At 39.3% G+C, this 16,553-nt stretch overlaps 1 protein-coding gene across 2 annotated transcripts in view; it reads left to right on the forward strand.

Moving 5' to 3' along the window:
• The window catches only part of MYO16 (myosin XVI), a 554,921-nt gene that overhangs the window by 229,966 nt on the left and 308,402 nt on the right, over positions 1–16,553 (forward strand). For both annotated transcript variants that reach the window (XM_059902572.1, XM_059902571.1), the window contains exons 6-7: positions 4,479–4,603; positions 12,025–12,150. In XM_059902572.1, coding sequence (XP_059758555.1) covers positions 4,479–4,603; positions 12,025–12,150 — 251 coding nt within the window. The remainder of the gene's footprint in view (positions 1–4,478; positions 4,604–12,024; positions 12,151–16,553) is intronic.

Genomic DNA, 16,553 nt, shown 5'->3' on the forward strand with positions numbered 1-16,553 from the left:
TTTTAGAGTTATCGGTTGTGACAGCATGGGCTGATACTGTTAGAAATTTCTAATGTTCCAAGATGGGATTTTCATTATTTGGTGCACTGCGTTCTACCTAGGCGGTGGCAAACCTTGAGTTCTCACTCCGCATCATCCAGCTTCAAATCGGAGTACTTATCACGCTGTCACATGAGGACACATGTGGAAGAAGACAGGCCAGGTAGCGAGCACGTTGATTACATGGAAAATCGCTGGTCACAGGTTCTAACTGTACGGTCACCACCGGCATACACTGTACCCCAGGAAAGATGCTCACCATGGAAAAAAACATATAGGTCTATGTTTCCAAGTCCCTGAAGAGTAAAACAAAACCTTTTTACTTTGCCCTTCATATATCATCACCCATGGCCCTTTCTCCTTTCTTTCAAATCCATCCTTTTAGAAAAAGCAGCTCATATTTATTCTTCTGAGTTCCTAATTTCCTCTACTGAGCCCACTGAAGTTCTGCTTCCTCCCCTACCGATCTGGACACGTCCCTACGGTGATTGCCACTGCCCTCGGTTCTCTATCCAGCTGTCACTTTTCTGCTCTCCTGCCTTTCCTCATCTCCCTGTGACATTCAGTGACCTTGATCACACTCTCCTATGAAAAGGCTCTGATCTTCCCATAGTTTTTCTCCCTTCTTTTAGTTTCCTTCGGATGCACCACTTATGTATCCAGAAGCCAAAATGTTGGTTGTTCCCAAGGCTTTGTCTTTGAGCATCTTCTCTCTACACACTGTCCCTGGTCATCTTCCCCTCTTCCTAGTGTCCTTAGCACCTACCTGACCCCAGGGTTACTCTTGCAGCTTAGATATCTTTCAAGACCTTCTGCATTGTACCTGCAATTTCATTACATGTCTTGTGTCTTTGACTTGTATGTCAGACAAGTTGAAATAACGTGTCCAGTATGGACCTTCATGTTGTGCTTTCATACTCTCTCTGTATTCTCTTTACCTTTACACCCAGAAATCTGAGTATCTGAACATCACTTTTCTTCTCCTGAATCCCTCACGTCGAATTGTCACCAAATCTTACAGAGTCTCTTTCCTTGACGTCTTTCTAATAAGTCCACGTATCTCACCAGCCACGCTATTACTGCCTTAGTTAAAACCCCAGTCTTTCTATTTTGGAACAGCCTTGGAAACTGGTCTTCTTAACTCCGGACTTAATCCTCCCTCTGCATTTTTCAGAGACTCCCAGATTCATCAGTCTGCAAATGTTTCTCCTGCTTAACAAAGTTCATTCAGAATTCTGTTCCTGCACCAACCCCTTCAGAATCATCCCATTATTGGGGTGACAGTGATCCCGATTTGCCTGGGACAGTCCCACATTAAGCCTGTGGTCAGAGTTGGGGGAAAGGATTTGGTAGAGGTTACAACACCGTTTTGGCTTAAACTGGTTTATTTCTCTTTGCTAGAACAACTTTCATTATTTGCCTGCTTAACTTTTTTGCTTCCGTCAAGTCTTGGATCTCTTTGGAGGCTTACCATAGTGACAGAAATTGAGATTAGATGCAATTCTCGGAGCTTAGGGAACCCCAGGGTACAACCATGGGATGGGTCATGTCATGGCATAATGATAAAATTATCTGTGGTAGCAGCACAGAATACCCCCAATACAGGATGGATAATGGAGAAAAGGAAAAGCTGAATTGTTACAAAACAATATTACCTTGAGACGGACAGTTAAGGAAGGTTAAGATAAGGTTCAGATTGACTTGAGATGTTAATGTAGTTTCGGTTCTTCACAAGCATTTATTGATATAATCAAATGTAATCAGGCAGTAGTAATTAGTATCACATGTAATAACTTGTGCATTTCAGGTAAATGATTTGTTTCTTATGTCCTAAATTAAACAAAAAATTACTAAATTCCTTTCAAAATAATAAATCTAAGCAGGGCATGTATTAATTTTTTCAAGAAACAGTATGAAAATAAAACTGAACTTCTTTTCAAAAAGAGAGGATTGGCCCGTTATCCACTACAAAATAATAGATTTCTTATGGGCTATAGTCATCTTGTTTGGTTTTTTTCCAGAAGCATCTTAAGAAATTTAACCAAGAAGTGAGGGAATTTCCATTCTATTGTCTTACCAAATATAGATCTGTGGGTTTTTTTTCCCTGAACATGTCGGAAAAATCTAAAAATCACATCTTAATTGGTATCATATTTGATTCAAAATAAAGTTTTAAAATAATGGAGTACGATGTCATAATATTCCCCTCATATCTTCACAACAGTCACCAGAAATAGATTGTTTCCACATAATATGTTGTAATGTGCATGAGTCTGAAATGAGTGACAGCTAATCTCTGTTTCAATTTGTGTCTTTCATCTTTGAGCCCTATTCTTTTTTTAATCACTCAATTTTAATTACATGTTTAAATAATTCCCTACAAGATGCATACCACTTCAGTAAACATGCAATATTATAAAAGTTAAAATAATATAGCCTTAGAGTAGGGCAACCATTAGGTTTTTCTGCTACTTCAGCATGCAAAATTGAACACTGACATCTGAGAAATAGTGTTTTCCAGATATTACTCACATGTCAAATTCCATAATCCTAAAAATAGGAATGGAGTGACAGTTTTAGCTGGTTGTTTAGAAACCTCCAATGTGCCTGTTAGGGAAATCTGTTAGTTCTTCTGAAATGGCTTCTGATGATTAGGAAGCTGAGGTGTGGCTTCTCGTGTTTCTCATTCATGTTTCTACTAAAATGGGTTTGCTTTGAACTGAGTGTTTGAAACAAGCTACACTATTCAAATATTGCATTTGGCTTTATTTTGTTTGGTTTCTCCCTGCCTCCTTATCGTAAAGAAAAACGCTCCTAAATGCGTGGCAGGTGATCCATGTACCAGAAGGCTGACTGATGATGAAATGACACGTCCCTTTCATTGAGTGCTTCCTGCAAGCTAAATACTGTTTTATATGCTGTATGTGTTTTGACTCATTCTCATGACAACTGGTGAAATAAACTGTCAGCCCCTTTTGCAGATGAAGAAACTGAGGCAGAGGATAAGTTACCTGCCCCCACTGGCACAAATAGTAAGTGCAAGACACAGCACTAGAACTCCAGACCATCTCTGCTCTGGAGTTCATCCAGGCTCGGAGAACAAGGGATGCAGGGAGGCAGGCGTGGTGTGCTCTAGGGGGACATGACAGCCGATGGGCACCATGCTGGGCTGTGCCACGCAGACAGGTCTTATACACGTTACCCATAGCTTTGTCCCTTTGGGATATGTATTATCATCTAAGTGACGGAGGACACAGACAGTCAGGCTAAGTAACTTTCCCAGAGGCACCCTGGGGAGGTCGGCCACAGACCTGGCACAGCCAGGAGGATCAGTCCAGCCTTTTCGCTCAAGCCCACTGCTCTCTCTCCATGTTTGTGGCAAGGACTCAATCAGACAAGAGATAAAAATTGCTCAGAAGTGCGGCTGGCTCATAGCAAACACTGGCTGAGGTACAGATGTCATCTCAGCAGCAGCAGCAGAATCATCTTCATCAGCAGCATGAATATCACTATGACTGTTATCATTACTTTCACTTGGAATGAGGTGGATTATTTCCCCTTAGTAAACACCTATTATGCCCAGGAACCAACGTTAGGAACAGGGGATGCAGAAATGCAGAGATATACGCTACCGTGGAGATTACACCACCATGAAAGCTCAGGTTAAAATATATACTGGATAGAGGTATAAACAGGTGAGCTGAACTGAGTCTTCTCTGCATAAATCACCCACCTCATTGAAGCCAGGCTATCAGTCTTCACTCAATTTTAGTTTATTTCTCCTTATTAACATTAATAGTCATGAAACGATCATTTGGAGCATCCTTTAAAAAATATTTTGAAGGAAAGTTGCAAAAATAGTACAGAGAGGTCCCAGATACCCTTCATCCAGATTCCCCTAACATTAAAAATGTACACAGCCGTGGTGTATTCATCCAAACTAAGAAGTTAACATTGGTACAATACTATTAAGTAAACTACAGCCTTTATTCAGAATTTTCCAGTTTTCCCGCTAAATCCTTTTTCTATTCCAGGACACTGCATTGCTTTTAGGAGAAACTATTTTAATGAGGAAAATCATAGGGAAAAAAAAGTATGTCTTTACAACTCATTTCAATTCAATGCAGGTACTTTACAATACTTTGGGCAGTCTCTGCTGATGATTTATACTAAAACAGAAATCCACTGAAAGCCTGCCATGGCTAAGGCATCCTATCACATTTTGGGATATAATAAGAGGAAAATTATTCAAGACTCTAGATGGAAATAAGACTGCATGCCAAGAGAAACAATTATGGATGCTTTGAGTGAGAATTCAAATTGGAAGAGGCGCTTCAAAGAGGAACACGTTGAAAAATATAAGATAAAATTAAATTTTTACCCCCTGCAGCTGAGAAGCAGTGTACATTCTGTTTGAAAAAGGCTCTTTTCCCCGCTAGGAGTGGATCTGACATCACTGCGGCAGATGAAGCTTCAGAGACCAATGAGTATGCTAACAGACGTCAAACACTTCTTGTCATGTGGAGGAAACGTTAATGAGAAAAATAATGATGGCGTAACACTGGTAAGTTACCACGCTTCACTAGGAGACACTGCTTAAGTTGAGAACATACGTTGATTTCTAAGACATAGAATTATACACAATTAACTTCTAAATAATGTTTTTTATTTTTCTGATTATAAAAGTAATACATATTTATTGCAGAAATTTTGCAAAACAAACATGCAAAGAGGAAAATGCAGATCACTTATACCACCACCCAACGTTTATCTGTTGATATATTCTCTCTAAGCCTTCCTTCTATGCATGTTTTTCCTACAAATTTAGAGTAATTTTTATCCATTATTTTGTCAATGTGATTTTTGAGATGGAACTTACAGGAGAATGTTTTCATTTTAATTTTAAGCAAAAGAAACTGAGTTACTCTGATGAATGAATTTCTAAATTCAAGCAAACTCCTGTCATTACTTTTTTTTTGCTATCAGGCACAGCTGCAGAAAATTAAACACGCAACAATTAAATTTGGATTAATTTTAATGTAAACACAATGTGTAATCATCAAAATAAGAACGTTTGGTCCTACTGACCCATAAAAATTACCTGGGCTGGGCATGCTGGGGTTAAAATTAATGATTGTGGAAATAAATAAATGTATTAAGTTTCAGGAAAGTAAACTAGGGCAGCAGAAGGGATTATGAGCTCTGAAGCATGGGGTGCATAGAAGTGGTTGGAACCAATTTTAGAAAGTGGTCCAGTTTCTACCATGGGGAAAATATGGTGTGAGGTTGAGCACGGTAGATGAGGAAAGCAACGTAACCAAATGGATATGAGTTGTGTGACATCTGATAGCTTTATAGACTTATTAAATGCAAAATAAGTGCCTTGAGACTTCTCGATAGAATTGTCTGCCTAGATACTGATGTTGGCCTTTGGGATGTAAATTTCAGAAGACTATCAAAAATGGAACTCTAAGCTGTAGGAAAAGAAAACAAAGCATGTTTAGAGTTTATTGAAAAATAACACATTCAAATGGAAAAACATTCCAACCAGTTTATTGAGGAACTATTTACTGACCGTGACCTGTGAAGAAAATCATAGTGAACAAAACCACAAAAGTCCTTTTGTCATGGGCTCACATTTCATTGGGGGAAGACAGGTAATATACAGTATAAATGAGCTAAATATATAGCATATTGCTAATAATAAATGCAAATGAGAAATAGTAAAACAAGACGGGGCATGCTGGGTATACAGTTGACATTTTGCATAGGTAGACAGGTAAGGTCTCACTCTCAAGAAGAGTTCCGAGTGATGGCCTGAAAGAAGTCTGCGCACACTGTAGGCGTGAAGGAGGAGCATTCCAGGCTAAACAGTGTAAGTGCAAAGGCCCTGAGGCAGGGCCAGGTGTGGTGTGATTGATAAACAGCACGGAGGCTAGTGTGGATGAGCGGAGGGGTAACCAGGACCAGATCACACAGCATCTTGTGGGCCTGTGCGAGGACTGTGGCAGTTACGCTGTGTGAGATGGGAATAGACTGAAGAGTTCTGAAGAGGGGATCCTACTCCTATTCTAAAAGGATCCCTCATTCTGACTGCTGTGATAAGGATGGACTGTCAGAGGATGAGGGTGAAGCTGAGAGTTCAGTTAGGAGGCTTTTGCTTTAATCTAATGAGCGGTGATGCGACTCAGACCAGGATGGTAGATGCTGGAGTGATGAGAAGTGGCTCATTTCAGTCTACATTGAAAGAAGGTCCATTGGGACTTCCTGACCGGAATGTGATGAGAGAGGAAGAAAAGACTTCAGAATGACTCCCGTGTTTCTGGTTTGAACAACTGGAATGATGGAGTTGACACCGAATGAGATAGAGAAGGCTCAGGACCCGGCTCAGAGCAGGGAAGATCAGGATGGATTCTGGAAATGTGAAGTTAAAAGTGCCTCTTATCCAACGTCATGGAGATGCCAAGTCTGTGGTTGGATATTGGAGTCTGGAATTCGGGCGATGCCCGGACTGGAGAAGCAGTTTGGGGGTCTTTGGCATGTACATGCTATTGAGGCCCTTGACCCTGGATGAAGTCACTGATTTGATACAGAAGGAAAGAGGATTGGGGACTGAGCCACGGAGCACAGGAAAAGAGGAAGATCCAGAAATGAGATGGGAAGAGGAACTCCCAAGGTGGGAGGAAAACCGAGAGTATGAGACGTCCCGGGAGCCCAGTAGAGAAAGCGTGAGGAGGAGGAGGGATGATTAACTGTCAAATAAACACTGCTGAGAGGTCACGTAGACGAGAGGGAGACTCAGCTGCCAGACTTGGGAACTTGGAGTCCTCGGGCTTCTCATCGGGACAGCTTTGGTGGAACAGTGAGGTCAAAATCCAGACGAGAGTGGGCTATTTAATTAACAGCTCATTTAAGGCAGGAACTATGTTAATTAACACATCTAACGCATAGTAAAAACCCAGTGGAGTCTGTGTTTCTCTGTTTGGAAGAAGATAAGACAACTTCATGTTGTTTTTTTTGAAATCACAGCTAAATAAAAACAGCGCATGGGCTTCAATCCCCGCTCAATAAAAGGACCTACATACCTCAGAAGATAAGTTATTAAAAGAATCAATACACAGCAATAAATTGCTATCATTTTCAACCATCTGCAATTTTGACATTCCTGGTCACTTTTTTTATTGAACAGAGAACACAAGTGTGGCATATAATTATTCTGTAATAACTAAATCTTGTTTTATTATTGATGTTGTGATCATCTTTGAGCTTTATACGAAGAAAGTAACAGTGAACAGGAGGCTAGGAAGTCCTTCCCTGAGGATCACAGCATTTGGCAAATGGCAGATTCTTTGATTCTTTTGGTCGATTATGTTAATAGCTGCCACTCCTGGAGCTGTCTTTCTGTAAAGGGCATGTGGATGGTGTGTTCCTGACTATTGTTGCTGATAATGATAAGAAGACAGTCTTGGCCGCAGACGGATTTCCACATCCTGAGTTGGAATGTCAGTTGTGGTTCAAAATTAGGCATAATGCCCCACGCTGTTACAATGTATGTGCAAAAGAGATGAAACTGTCAACAGAATACTCAAGGAGGATCAACTCCTAGTAAGATGGTTTTTATGTTGCTTTTTCTTCCTTTTTTAGAACATGCAATAAAATAACCAAATATAAGGTAACTCTTTTTAAAAATTTTTATTAAAAATTTTTTTGGAGTATAGTTGATTTACAATGTTGTATTAGTTTCAGGTGTACAGCACAGTGATTCAGTTATCCATATATATATTATTTTTCAGATTCTTTTCTGCTATAGGTTATTGCAAGATATTGAGTATACTTCCCTGTGCTACACGGGAGAACTTTGTTGTTTGTCTGTTTTGTATAGAGTAGTGTGTATATGTTAATCCCAAACTCCTAATTTATCCCTCCCACCACCAAGATAGCTCTTTTAAAAAGATCTCTTAGTTTATGTTAATATTCTTCTTAAAAGAAAACAAAAGCTTCAGAAAAGGATACGGTTCCCCCCAGAAAAGCCACGTTACAGGGCATATGAAAAGGAGTTCCTGAGTTCAGGTACATAAATACTCTTTGAAAACACTGATAACTAGTATATATGTTATCAAGAAGCTGGTTCTTTCCTGTTTTGTCACAGAATTTGATATATCACATCTGGCCTTGAGCCATATTTACTTGGTTTGTTGGAAAATAATTAATTATCCATGAAGTGCAAAATATCAAGCAATTTTATTTTTGTTTCCTTTTTTTTATTTCGGTAGTACTGCTTCATCCTTACTTCTGGAAGAAGACTTAGCCAGTGTCATCAGTTTTCTGGTCACATCTAGGGAATAAAGCTTTTGTGGTTACTTTCTGTCACCGTGCATAGCCTCGATTTAGAGATTAGAGTGTCTGGACATATATAATAATGAAAACTTCCAACTTGCATGAAGTCAGGCCTCACTGATTTTTTATTAGGATGATTTTAAAATCTTCTGTTGTGATGAAGTGGAATGACTCAAAGTTAGGTGTTTGGCTTTTGTTCTGAGATGACCTGGGATTAAATGTGCCGGCCGCCCTAGACGTCACTGGTAGCTCCTGATCTGGATAGCTTTGCTGCTAAGCAAGCCAAGACAGTTTTCCTTTAAGTCTTTGCCTCTTAAGCAGCTGAGGAGATGACCGGGTGAGAGTGGGGCTACATTCTAAATGGTGGAACTGGAGTTTTGCTACATGGAAACAAATCTATTCATAAAGGGGTCGATCCTATGAACTTCGCATCATTAGTATGCAAGGTGGCGATAAGCCACGCTTCACACACACAGCCATGCCAACCTCGCTGGTGTGCCAGGGGAAACAAGCAAGTGTGTAAATTGTGCACGTGTTCTGGAGACGAACATTATAATACCGGATTGGTATGTGGGGCAGGGGAGGTTTGCAGGAAGAGCATTTGCATGTTTACACAAATAAATTGTGGAGTGAATGCAAGGTTTGCTAGGAGCGTTCACACTGCAGCGTTATCCTTATAGCCCGGCCAACTTGGACGTCCACTCGCCTTTGCTATTTCAAAATGTGAGTTCTGGGCGTGCAGAGGAACGTGGCTTCAGCCCACGGTGGCCCTGCTTCCCTGGGTCAGTTACCTCAGTGATCTAATCCACAACTTCTCCAGCTGCAAAATTGGGATGGTGACTGTCCCATCGGTTGTTCTGAAGAGAAGAGGTAATTTAGAACTTTTTTTTTTTTTAATTTTATTTATTTGTTTATTTATTTATGGCTGTGTTGGGTCTTCGTTTCTGTGCGAGGGCTTTCTCTAGTTGCGGCAAGCGGGGGCCACTCTTCATCGCGGTGCGCGGGCCTCTCACTGTCGCGGCCTCTCTTGTTGCGGAGCACAGGCTCCAGACGCGCAGGCTCAGTAGTTGTGGCTCACGGGCCCGGTTGCTCCGCGGCATGTGGGATCTTCCCAGACCAGGGCCTGAACCCGTGTCCCCTGCATTGGCAGGCGGATTCTCAACCACTGCGCCACCAGGGAAGCCCAGTAATTTAGAACTTTTATGCAGGATGTTTGTGAAACCGCTTCAGCGTCCTGTTCTGTGTTGTAACTGGGTAGGTGATTTCCAGCTTGCGATACCTTTCCGTGAGGACTGTGCTTCCAAAAAGCTGTTGCTAATTCTCTACGGGAACAACCACTGCCTCTGTGGTTCTCATAGCAGGAGAGGAGTATTCTAAGATGTCACGTGATCAACACTTACACATTTTGGCACCGATACCTTCCAGCCATGTCAGGACAAGGCAGGACTATAAATTCCGTTTCAGAAAACAGACATTTTTAAGTTAAAAATTTTTAACTTGAAGTCGAACTTCCATGATGAGAAACGGTACCCACCCATAGGTCTAGTGACTTAAGGATACAGAACTTGACTGCCAGTAGAATCAAAGTAATGGCTCTAAACTCCTGATATGTTACTAGGATGATTTTTAAATATTCTGTTATCTCTTGCGATGAAGTGGAGTGACTCAAAGTTGGTGCCTTTTTTTTAGATTCCAGACATATGCCATATGATAAATGATACAAATGAACTTATATACAAAACAGAAATAGACCCATAGACATAGAAAACAAACTTATGATTACCAAAAGGAGAAAGAGGGGGAGGGATAAATTAGGAGTTTTGGATTAACATATACACACCGCTATATATAAAATAGACAACAAGGACCTACTGTATAGCACAGGGAACTATATTCAGTATTTCGTAATAACCTATAAGGGAAAAGGATCTGAAAAAGAATATATATATATATAATAAAACTGAATCACTTCTGTATACCTGAAACTAACACGACATTGTAAATCAACCATACTTTAAAAAAAAGTTAGGTGTTTCGCTTTTATTCTGAGATGACCGAGGATTAAATGTGCCTGCTGCCCTAGATGTCACTGGTAGCTCCTGCTTTGTATTGCTTTTCTGCTAAGTTAGCCAAGACGGTTTTCCTTTTAGTCTTTACCTCGTGAGCAGCTCAGGGGATGACTTGGGTGAGAGTTGGGCTAAGTTCTGAATGGTGGAACTGGAGTTTTGCCACATGGAAAACAAATCTACTCACGAAGGGGTTGATCCTACGAACTTTGCATCATTAGTATCAGGCGCTAACCAACTAGTGGACCCATTCTTCATGCAGGCTTATGCTACAAGTGAACATCTGAAATCCAGATGTTAGTGCATATAGCTGGGTAACTTGCCAGTCACTGACTGATTATTCAAATAATATGAAATAAATTTAGAAGCAGGAGAAAGATGAGTTCTTTAGGAAAATATGCATATAAAATCATATTTCTCTAAAATATCTGTGGATATATCATTCTAGGGAGGGTTTGCTGGAATGTTAACGAGGTGAATTCTGTGTGTAACCAAGTGTGTCAATCTCTTAATGTTTATACCTTAAGTTAGATTGAATCTATTTGTTGTTCTAATGTAGCTGAAAGTACATACAAAACATAAATATATAAATGTCACTGTAGATTGAAGAGCATAATTAAGTTCAAAGATAGAAAAGCAAACTTTTTTCTGAATTTTATCAAAATTTATATTGAATAAGCCCTTTTGACTTTACTATAATCTTGTCTTTGTAATAAAAATGGCAAGGAATCGAGCTACAAAATTCCATGCTACAAAACCTAGAAGTTGTTGTTTTTACTACTTTTAAATTAGTTCTTCTTTTTCCTTTCCTTATAGATTCCTCTTCTTAATTATTATGATTACAAATTCCACCATGTAGTTACTTAATAACCTAGTTTAAATTGAGGGTGATGATAATTTACTTAGAAGTAAAGCCTGTTGCCAAGAAACAGGAATTCCCCCATAGGAAAATTTGAAAAATTCCTCCAAACCCTGATCTCATCATGGTAGTTCCTGAGGCTTCATTTCTAAGCTTCGGTTTGCATTGAGAAGCTCAACTGGGAGAATATTAAAATGATGGCTACGTAATCATTTTAGAGCTTGTTGGCATTAATTCATCCTTTCTAGTTCTCCTGCCCCTTTTACATGTATGTAACCGTGGCAATGATCACATTTCCTGTGGTCATTTATATCTCTGAGTCCCCCTCCTGTAACACCAAATACAGGGCTGAAATTTTAGAGCTAGTCAGTACATGTGTGACTTTGGGGCAAGAAGTGGTAAATCACTGAGATATTATATTTTGTATTTACAAGTATTCAGATTATAGTAGAAAGGAGCACTGGAGAGGGAAATAGGAATTACATGGAAAAGTGCACATTGTCAGGGTCAGAAGGAAAATAATAAATAATTAACCCATAACCCTTTTTTCAAAGAATGATGACATCCACTCGTACCAAATAAAATTACATATGTGTTCTTTTTAAAAGGTCTCTGTGTTTTAGATCCGATACTTTATTAAATGGGTGTCTTTCAACCACTGAATAAACTACATTGCTGTCCCTGCTTTTTTAAGTTAAATGACAAAATATCTCTTCGTTGCAGTTGCATATGGCATGTGCGAGTGGCTACAAGGAAGTGGTATGTCTTCTCCTGGAACATGGCGGGGACCTCAATGTAGGAGATAATCAGTACTGGACCCCACTCCACTTGGCAGCAAAGTATGGCCAGGTAAAATAATGTTCTGGGTTATTTTTAAAGAATTATTTTATGATCAATGCATCATTTCATATTTTGTTTTGTTTTCAGATTATGTACTAACATGTAACTTGACTTTTAATGGAATTGTCTTACTAAACAAATATGTTTGTGGTTGAAAGAAAACATTTACTTTTAGAAGGACACATTCATAACCTACATTCCTAAGAACTCTGCATGTTGCAGTCAGAATCATTGGAGAAATAATCAAAACTTATAAACATTCTTTATAGAATGGACTTAATACTATTTTCTTAATATTATATAGTTCTTATCAGCATACAGTTTCATGAGTCTAGGGTAATTGTGTTTGTTTTCTACAGTTAGTAGATGTAAAGCAAAATTACATTTTATATTTTATTTTTCTCTATAAATTATATTTCATTTTAATGAATGAAGGATGGGTAGCAGAGTTCTTTCTCTGAATTGATGCTTGGCTGTAGCTAATATATCTTGAGTTACTATTGCACAAACTAATTTCTCACTAGATACTAATAAACCATGAAGAAGAAGCAAACTTTAACTTCTAAATAATTTATATGGGTGAATGTGATCCAGCAGTATTCATAATAATTTATTATTATTACAATTGATTTACAAAAAATACATAATATGTTATGTTAGAGAAAGTCTTAGTGGTAATAGTAGGAAATATAACTCAGGTTACATATATATGGAGATTTAAGCTAAACTTGTTGATGTCCAAACATTAGCTTGTGGTAACAATCTCACTCACAGAATTTATAGTAAGTTAAATCCCTTAGATACTAACCAGTGTGCAAAATATCTATCATACAATTTGAGTCATACAGTTGTTGAATAAATTGAAAGCATTTGCATCTCAAGCATCTTAGGAAAAACATATTGCTTGGGAAGGTCTTCCAAACTAATAAGAACATTGTTTGCTTTGATGACATTTCCTGTAGAAAAAAGATTCATTCATTCAGTAAATATGTTTATCAGGCTACTAACAACTCCAAATCTGTGCTTCTAGCAAGTGAGTGTGTGCATAAGTGAATGGTTGGGTTAATGAGGTAAGGCTGGATGTAGCTGAAATCATTGGCCTCAGGAGTCCAGGTTTCCCAGGTCTCACTAGGATCACAGGAGTATCGGGGCATCAAAAGTATACCATCAGGACATTAGTAATCCATGCTAGCACAGCAGCAGCCCGGGATACACTGGGTGAGAAGTTTTGTCATTCGTAAAAAATAAAGAAGTGAACATATAAGCAAGTAGTACTCTTTCCTTGAACACAACTTATTGGCCTGTGCTGACGAGGTGGTAATCAGTAAATTATCAAAATGTGCCCATTGTAGTCAGAGATTGCTTCTGGAAGGAGCTAAATCTGAAAGTGGTAAAATGTAGCAGAACACTACCAAACTTGAATGAATCATTTTACCCAATTTTTCACTTTGACTGATTGGGCTTTTAGATTTTGGACCAGGTATCATTGCAAAGAGGAGCTAATTGTTTCCCTTTAACCACTTTCATAAGAGAATCAACTCAGGGGAAATAGGACTAGATTTAACAAAAATTTTTAAAAAACATACCTTGGACTAAATATGTCACTTTCTGTTACCAGACATTTAAATGGTTTTTTTCAGGACCCAGTATATGGTTTTTGTTTTATTTAACTGCAGGTCAAATGAAATATTTGGTATGAGTTGATGCATTTTATTTGCTGTTGTATTTTTCAGTTCTGTGATTTCCATTTGGTTCTGTCTTATAACTTCTGTGTCTTTGATGAGGTGTTCTATTTTATCCTTTGTTTCAAGAGAATTTGTAATTGCTTGTTAAAGCATTCTTATGATGGCTGCTTTAAAATCATCATCAAATAATTCCAGCATGATTCATCCTGCTTTTGGTGTAAGTTAATTGTCCTAGTCAAATTATGATTTTCTGATTTTGGTATGACCATGATAAGTGATTTTTAATTGCTTCTTGGACATTTTGGCTATTTTGCTAGGAGAATCTTGGTGCTATATATACCTTCTATTTTAGCAGGCAGTCACCCTGCTTAGGTTTAGCGTTCAGGTTCCAGTCTACCTGAGTGGGAGGTGGATCCAATGACAGTTTAATTTTCAGACCCTTCTAGGTATTATTTTGGTATGATTGGTTTATCTGGTGCCCCTGGAGTTCCTACTGGTTTCTTCTGGTGTCCCAAAAGGGGTAGAAGGCGTTTCCTCGGGCCAGGCTGCCCCACGTCTCTGGGTGGGGTAGGAGAATCTCCACGGGGACAAAAGACTTTCAGGGCTGGAGGCCTCTGGAGTATGCCCCACCCCCCACTTGCAGGTGCCATCCCCTCCCCAGCCACCCTTGTCTCTCTTTGGGGAGGGGCATCTCAGTCTCAGTGGAAAAAGAGTGTCTGCTCTGACAGTGTTAGCAGGGTCATGGTGCTGTATTCACCTGATATTGTCAGGGAGACATGGTTTAAAAGAGGGAGGGGTGCCTCTACCTGGGCCCCCTTCTGTCGCTGGGTTGGACTGGGAAACACTGGGTCCAGGGTTGCCTTCTTCTGTTGGGTGTGAGGACATAGGCTACCCTGCCCGTCCGTGATTTCTCCCTTCTGTGGGTCCTGACTCACTTTTCTCCTTGGACTTTTCAGAGTTCTTCTTGGGTTGCTTGTTATTTCCAGGGTTTATTATAATTAGCAGAGAGGACCAGTAAGAAATCAGTCAAAGCTGGTGTGTTTTTAAACAACTGCTTCTGTTTACAAAAAATACTTATTTATGAAAGACCTGTAAAACTTGATGTAAGGCACATAAGCCCAGTACAACTGCTACTTCCTTCATAAAGCTTCCTGGAACTTTTTGTCACACAAAAGTCATAAGATAGAAGAATCACTGATGGATAAGGTAGAGGCTGAGAGGATATCGGTATTCCACCCCATTACCTGTCACATTCCAAAAATTTCCCAAACTTTGGGTTTTCTGAAACTATGTTTTCAGCCTAGAGAAACATAGTCATGAACTTACATGGGAAATATGATTCAAAAGCTGCACTTACTTTGCAAAATGCGGAGTAATTAAGGTGAATGTTTTTATTACCGTATTCCCGGGGTACCAGCTACATTCCCAACACTTACTATTTATTAATGATTAATGGTAAATTAATGAAGAAACACTTTCCAATTGCTGCATTCTTTTCAAAACCAGCTGCACAATATCTGACCCCAACTTTTAAAAAACATATTTTGGGGGGGTTCCAATTTTGTCTTCTATTTCCCAGACACTCCTCCCACATACACACACACACCATAGGTCATTCTGCGCATCTCGGGGATTCAACCAGCTTTGCTCTGAGGATTTCCATGGCCCGGCACTGGCTCTAGCACCAGCCACCCCTCGCTGGCTGTAGGAGACTAACCAGCCTTGCTGATTCTTCCTCCCTAGAGCCTGGCCCCAGGGTCTTCAATCACTGAGAACCATCAACTTCTGTTAAAAGAGGATTTTTACATAGCTTGGAAGATTGGTGAGAATGATGAAGGCAAATGCATCAGACCATCTGTGCCCATGTGTCCAGGTCAATTGATCCAGCTGCTAGATTCACAGAGACAGATGTCCAACACACAGTTTTCCAGAAACGGCCATTGATAGTGTACAGATAAGGCAGATTTAAAAAACAATCTCACCTTTACCCTCTGCTTCTCTAGAAAATGACTTGCCATTAATTGAGTATTTTCTAAATCCTTCAACATTTTAGTGCCAAGGAGAGGGTCTGAAGATCATATGTCTTTTCTATTTTGCTCCACTAAACCTACTCAAATGGGGTCTCCACCAGAACGTAAGCTCCAACACAGCAGAGACTTTACCTGTGTTGCCCAGCATGCTTTCTCGGTGTCCAGCAGAGCAGCTGAAGGGCTTGAATGGACAAATCCATCAGCCAAGAACTAGAAGCAAAGCTTTAACACTGAAAGGTAGAGTGGGGCTTTTCCATTAGAATACATGACACCAAAACCAGAATACTCTTCCTCGATTTAGACTCAAAAAACAATGAGAGATTTCTGTTAATAGAGGATTTTGAGTAAACTGTATCTTGATTATTTTGTCAAGAAAATACCATACGATGTCTTGAATTGTTTTTAAAAATTGTTCACCCATAAAAATACCGTTTCATATTCATTTTGGAAATGATATTTTAGAAAGAGGTATTATTTGGATATCAATTTATAGGCATGGGAGATTTATAATTCTCTAAAGAAATTTACTGTAAATAAATACACCTCAGTTCAGGGAAAAAAACTTCAGAAATGCTAACATTTTAGAGAGACTAATGGCATTTTTACAGACCTTCATCGCAACTTCAGTTTCTTATAAATATCTTACAAGTATAAATGCCTTTTGGAGAAGGCAGTCCATAATTTATAACAGTATTTA

This window comes from Balaenoptera ricei, chromosome 18 (assembly GCF_028023285.1).
Source record: "Balaenoptera ricei isolate mBalRic1 chromosome 18, mBalRic1.hap2, whole genome shotgun sequence".
Lineage (NCBI taxonomy): Eukaryota > Metazoa > Chordata > Mammalia > Artiodactyla > Balaenopteridae > Balaenoptera > Balaenoptera ricei.